A 6,998-nucleotide genomic window follows, 5' to 3' on the forward strand; every position below is an offset into this window, starting at 1 on the left:
TTACAGTGACCATACGTCCTTTATTTAAGAGGACAGTCCTTTATTTCACTGCTCTGTCCTTTAACTTTATTTATTTTCTAAAATAGGCATTTTGTCCTTTATTTTGTAAAGTTGACGCAAAGTTTAAAAAAAATTTTTTTAATAATATATTGAACAAATTCGTTTTGTGTACGCCATCACGACCGGTGTTGCATTGCTACATAGAGCTCAGTAGTGCAGTGTGTCGCCAACCAAACGGCCCACTGACAGTACCAGGGGGTGGACACTCTTATGGGGATTTTTGTGATAGTTTTTTAACTCTCTAGTTGGTGAATGATACACTTGGAGAGTTTGTGAGCATTCGTCTCCACTTGTGGGCAATCTTCGGGGGCTCGAGCATGTGACATTTTTACTGTTGAGTGTCCCTTCTCTATAGTACACTCCATTTCTCTGGACAGTACACAGGTGGACCTCGCATCAGTTATTACACTTTTAGGCAACGTTAATTAGTTACACAGGGACTGAATGTGAGTTTTTAGTCTATTATTTCTAATTTTTCGTATTTAGGTATTTAATTTGTATTTTGTAGACCATTTATCATGGCACCGAAAAGAAAATGCTTTTGTAATCAAACATTACAAGAATTTCCATTTATTAAAAAAGGAATAACGGATAGTGATGTCAAATGCAACAAATGTTTAACCAGCTTTAATATTGCAAATAGTGGCAGATCAGCAATTACACAACATATTCAGACAGCAAAACACGAATAAGTGGACACCCCGGCTTCAAACAAATCATTAAACTCATTTTTCGTTAATAAAAATTCCGACGACAACCTAAAGGCTTTAGCACTAAAAGAGGCATCTTGGTGGTATCACTCAATACATAACTATTCATTTCGATCAAACGACTGCTCTTCTAAATTAATTAAGAAATGTTTTGAGGAAAAATATTCTTGTGCAAGAACGAAAGCGGAAGCAATCATTTGTAATGTTTTGGCACCATATTCGTTTGAATCAATTAAAACTGACTTAAGCAAAACAAATTATATAACTATTTATTCGGATTGTTCGAAACATGGTAATACTAAATTGTGCACAATTCTGGTCAGATATTTTTTTTACCCAATTGCGGTGTCAGAGTAAAAGTTTTGAATATAAATAATATTTCTGGATAAACTTCAGATATATTAACAAATTGTATCAAGGAATCACTGTCAAAATTTGAAATCTGTATACATATAAAAATGAATGTATGGCTGTCTGTCCTTCATGCATTACTACACCATTTATCCGATTGCCATGAAACTTTAGGAAGTTGTTTAATACACTCCCGCGAAGGTTTCTGGCATAGTACATTTATCCTACGATAGGTGGCGCGCGTGTATATGAGCATTTCATATATAAAGTTGACATGAAGAGTGCATGAGCATAAGTTTCCTTTATTCGAACTCTTTGTCTTAATGTTTGAATTTATATTTATGAATGATTATGAAAGATCTAGCTTATTTTTTGAATTTAGTAAACTTTGAAGAACACAGAGTTACAAAAAAAAACGTTTATTCAACACTTAGTGGTAGTATGCACTGGTTAGTGGTTGCAGTGAGTCTTTTAATTATCGTTACCCAGGTGTGGTAAGGAGATATCTAAAAATTTTCTACTTAGTCTCAGAAGAGAGGGACAGTCTTGCGCTCGATAAAACGGGAAAGATCGGCTATAATCTTAATCTTCGCTATCAATACTTTTTCCCGAGCAATGCCGGGCTCATCTGCTAGTTACTAATAAATTACTTGCTTTGTATGCTGACAATACCAACAGCAATTTTGGTGGTTCTCAGAGAAAAAGTAAAGAATGTTTTATTTAAAATGCAACAATCAAGTAAACATAAATTGATAGGAGTTAATTGTGCTGCCCACATATTGAACAATTGCATAAGCACTACTGTAGATTGTCTTCCGATAGATATTGAAGTGATATTAGTAAAAATTTATTCATATTTCTATATTTATACAATACGAGTAGAAGATTTCAAAGAATTTTGTGATGACGCAGAGGTTCAATACAAAAAGATTTTTGGTTACAGCAAAACACGCTGGCTAACTATTTTACCAGTTTTAGATAGAATTTTACAACTATTTAATCCATTAAAATCATACTTTTTGAATCTGAAAAAATGTCCCACAATTCTGAAAAACTTTTTCAATTAAACATTAGCAGAGTAATGGTTGTTATTTATTTATAACCAAGCCTCAATATTTCACCAGTATATAGTGAAAGTTGAATCACAAGAAATCTCAATGTGCAAAACATCCATACTTCTAAAGGAATTAAAGCTAAAGTTAGTTGAAAGAAAAAATGAGGGGTTTCTTCCCTATTGTTATTAGAAAAGTGGTTTTAGCATTAGAAAAATCAGAAAATATACAAGACAAAAAATTTAATGATGCTGTGTATACATTTTATCAAACGTGCATAGATTATCTAAATAATTGGGACATGTTTTTTTATTGAAATACAGGTGTTTGAATGGTTCACATTATGCGAAATCCCTTTGTGGGCGAAAGTAGAGAAAAGCTATATCTTTATTTCGAATCATTGGTTCGTAAATATACTCGACGGTGAATTATTTGATGAAGTTTCATGTGTAAAAAAAAATTGTCACAAACGAAAAGATCGACGAATGGTGACAGAATAACCAGCCCTGCCATCAAAGGTGGGTTGAGATTTTTGAACATTTTACAGCAAAAGAAATTGTTTCAAAAACATTTGTAAAATCGTAGAATTTTCTTTGTCTCCCTGGGTCTAATGCCCCGTTGAACGAATATTTTCATTGGTGAATAATATGTGGACAAATGAAAAAACCCATTTAAAAGTAAGCACATTAGAAGCATGTATTTCCGTCAAATATAACTTTCAAATGAACTGTATGAAATTTTATGACTAAAGCGCTATAAAAAAATTAATTGTACTGAAAAGTATCAAAATTAATGTTGTTTAAATTTTTACAATGTGTGTGTGTGTGTAATAATTCAGATTGTTTAAAATTTTAATATATGCATTGTTGTATGCTACTATTTTCGTAATAAATGTCATAAACTTACGAATTTTATAAGGTATTTTTTGATTTTCTTCGATATGTCCTTTATTTTCCCCAAAAAATATGGTCACTGTACCAATAATAGTATGCTATCAAAATTTCACATTATAGATTTGGCGATTTTGGCACTCGCACTTAAAAAGGTTGCCCACCTTTGACCTTTTTTAGAAAGGCGCTGCCATATTTAGTCCTTTTTTGATTACCACACTAATCTGTTTTCCTTTTCTTTTTTTATTTTACATTTTTTAAGTTTGTAGCATGCTAAAATTTAATATTGTTGCATTTATTAAGTATTAACTAGACTAAATATGGTATTTAAACGGTTGTAAGGAATACAATACGCTATTTATCAGTTAAGATTAATTTTTTCGTATTAACCTGTCTTTCACAGATTTTTCCGAAGTTTATGCATTCTGCTATATAAAAAACATTAAAACAATTGCATTCATCTGCAAACAAATATTTATCGCAGAACACACACATATTACTGAAAAAGTAATGTACAAACAATAGAACATTTTCTTTTCTTACAAAATATCAAGTAGAATTGAATTGCATATAAGTATTTTTTGAAATTGTACAAAATCTTTACATTGACAGTCGAAAAAATGTTTTTAAATTCGACATTTCGAATTGTACGCACAAATTTATTTTATTGAATTTGAATTTCATTTCTGATTGTTTTCCACTAGTGAATGGGTAGAATTGCATTTACGAATCTTACATTACTGATCCAAAACTTTTATTTTAAGTTACTTTTACATTGCCCTAAAGGTGGATTCACACTAGAGCCGTTTGAGCCGTCAACTCACAGCCGTCAGTCAAAATCATCCAACCATGGCTCAAAAGACGTAAATCTTGACCAAGGAGATACACTATCACATATAACGCCTTTCTTTTTCCTCTTACATTTTGTAAAAACTTTTGCTTTCCATTTAAAATTCTTTCTTTTCCCTTAATACACGTTAGTTATTAGATGATTTCACGTGTCAAGCTAAGTAAATAAAAGGAAAGGTAACGTTACTGTTACAGATCATAAAAGAACGGCTCTCGTTGGAAATAACGGATCGAAAAATCTTTAGAGGGAAGTGCAGAAAGAAAACGATACCTTACAAAAATTTTTATTGCGTGAGATATCCGGCTTTACTCAGAAACCCCCCTCCACAAAGGAAATGTAGTTGCGCCCTAAACAAATCTAAATCCGGTCCTCCTCATTGGTTGTAACGATCTTACATGTAACTTCAACGATTTACCTATTTCTTCGAGACTACTGTCGTTCCGTCGAAAAGTTTGACTAGCTATTTGCACTGCCTTATGTCATAGTTGTGATGAAGCTTTCGGCCTGACTAATACTTACACTTATTAATAAATTTGCTATTAAATCACTTTATTTAATTCATAATATAATTATCATACTATTTTGCTGATACTTCCTTTAAGTTCTGAGCTACTCCAGTGCGCCCTGAGCCCCATCATCAATCTAGTGTCCCCAGATATGGCATCAAAGTTAAATTTCGATATTCTTACTACAGTAATAAATTTATAAAAGTTTGTTTTGGCGTCCCCAGACAATTGCTCTTTTTGCCCTAGAATAACATGCCACTTCTCGTTAGTAAGTATTAACGTACCATACTTTTTAACTGACGTACTTTATACGCTCTTATGTTTCCAGCCTAAAAACGCTATCTTAGTGTTCACGGGGCAGAATAGTCAAAAATAAAGGAAAAAATTTGTGAATCAGACCTGTTCGCAATGGGCACAATTGTGGCATGGCATATAACCTTATTATCTCGCATTCACTAATGCGTTGATAAATATTATTTGCAGAGGGCAAGTGATGAAATCTAAAATTACGTTTCTGTTTATTAAATAAATTTATAATACTGAAAAAATTCTATTGCAATATATTCGACGAAATTCTCCTAAATTTATTCTTAGAGAAGAATAGAACATATCCATGCAAACAATTTTTCAAATGATCGATGAAAATGGTTTTCAAAAATATAAATCATCATAAATTTTTCAATGAAATTTAACATCGAAGATTGAATTAATATATGAGATTTATCCTTTAGATTTTATTTAATTTCATTGATAAATCATATAAAACTGTACTTCATGTAGCAATAGTTAACAATACTCGTACAAACGTCTCTCGTTAACAATAGTTTGTTTATTGCTTTATAATTATCGATAACATCAGCCATAACCAGCGCGTTTACTTCCTACAATGGGATTGAAATCGTGGTGGATCGAGTTAAAAACTATTTTAAGAGAGAAAACCGAGTAAGTGTACTCGAGATAAAAATTTAAAAATTCTTTAGCCATAATGTCAAACTATTATTTCAGAATCAACATAAAATTATGGCTAGCCGCCGTATCAACGATTACTCGTAAATCTTTCATACCAAATCATTGGCTCATCTTCAAACGAGATGAAAAAAGTAAAAAGAAAAATTCGATTGTGGGTAAAACGAAAAAATCGCTGGGTATAAAAAATATTTGGATGAAAAAGAATGTTGAAGAAGCTAGCGGTGACCATTATAAATTTTTTATGGAAAAATACGGTAGCAAGGATACACGTGATGATTGTGATGCAGATTTGGAAGACTATCGGTTTCAAATGATGTTGGCTACCGGCAGATTGAATTTGGATTCCTTCACAGATATGAATGAACTCGCTGCTCCAGAAACACATTCATCTCGTGAAATGCTCGTGAAATCAAAGGGGACCACTCCTAAATTTTTGGAATGGACAACAAAATAACAGGCGATAAATGATAGAATTTTAGAAATTTTTAATTTAATCATAAATAAAATTAAAATATCTTACTGTACTGTACATAATATCCACTGTTTCAAGATTTTAGTCGATAGTCATTTATTTAATTTTTTTCAAAAATTGATAAATAAATTGTGTGGTTTTTTAAATGCTTTTGATACTGTTCTGTGATTACAAGAGGCCTTTTCCATGGCCAAGCCACACAATAGGGGGTGATTGGGTGGTAAGGGACAGAGTTCGACGTATTAAAACGTTGGCTCCGTCCAGCTGCCGCATTTTTTCATGAACGGTTTGCTTCCGGACAGGGCCCGCCAGTGGCCAAGTAGTTCCGTTCCCTGAATACTAGGAGTTCGGTCGTGGGTTCGTGCCTCGCCAGGACGAGTTGGCCACGTGGAGTTTTCCGTGTTTTCTCCACGTCTGTAACGCCTGAATAGGGTTCGGTTACCCTTAAATAGACCTCTCGGAAGGCGTTCCCCTAGGCAGATTCGTCCAAGTGTTGCGTTTCCGTAACTTAACTAAACAAACAGCTTCCGAACAGACGTTCATGAAAAATTTCTGAGGTTGCTCACTCGGATTAGATCTTGGGTCCGTAAGTTACTGATATCTTAACCATGTCGGCCACCCGGCCGTCATCAAAATACCACTACAAGAAATTGTCGTTAATTATAACTCGAATAGTTCGAAATACCATTACTTCGTAACTGTACTTTTGTCCTGGCCTGGTGTATAAGACGTTATTAGGACGTATATTACACGTTAAGGAATTCGGTTAGTTCGAAATTCTAACTTGTAAGTGAAAATTCTGTCCGGACTGCGATATGAATACGCTAACGCGTTCGTTTAGATTTAGATCAGTAGTTCCCAACGGGGTCGGTACCGCCCACCGGTGGGCGTTGAGGAGATCTAAGGAGGCTTTTTTTTATCCAAGGTAAATTTAGGGACGTTGAGGACCAACCGCCGCCCTTCTGGGCACTCGTAAGAATGCGCTGAAAATTTTGATTAATACTAAAAATCATCGAAAGCATGTTTTAACAAATAGTTGTCTTTTAAAACGATTATACTGTATTAATTTAATTTAAATGTTTCTATTGTTTTTAATGGGGCAGTTAAAATAAAGTAATAAAACGTTATAGAAAACTTT

At 33.4% G+C, this 6,998-nt stretch overlaps 1 protein-coding gene across 1 annotated transcript; it reads left to right on the forward strand.

Moving 5' to 3' along the window:
* The first annotated feature begins 5,222 nt into the window (after positions 1-5,222).
* Positions 5,223-6,004, forward strand: LOC111635835. Its single transcript, XM_023380935.1, has 2 exons — positions 5,223-5,361; positions 5,425-6,004. Exons 1-2 carry the CDS (start codon positions 5,306-5,308, stop codon positions 5,840-5,842), a joined length of 474 nt encoding a protein of 157 aa, XP_023236703.1. The 5' UTR covers positions 5,223-5,305; the 3' UTR covers positions 5,843-6,004.
* Positions 6,005-6,998: the final 994 nt, after the last annotated feature.

Source organism: Centruroides sculpturatus, unplaced genomic scaffold (genome assembly GCF_000671375.1).
Source record: "Centruroides sculpturatus isolate CEXI.00-Female unplaced genomic scaffold, Cexi_2.0 scaffold931, whole genome shotgun sequence".
Classification (NCBI taxonomy): Eukaryota; Metazoa; Arthropoda; class Arachnida; order Scorpiones; family Buthidae; genus Centruroides; species Centruroides sculpturatus.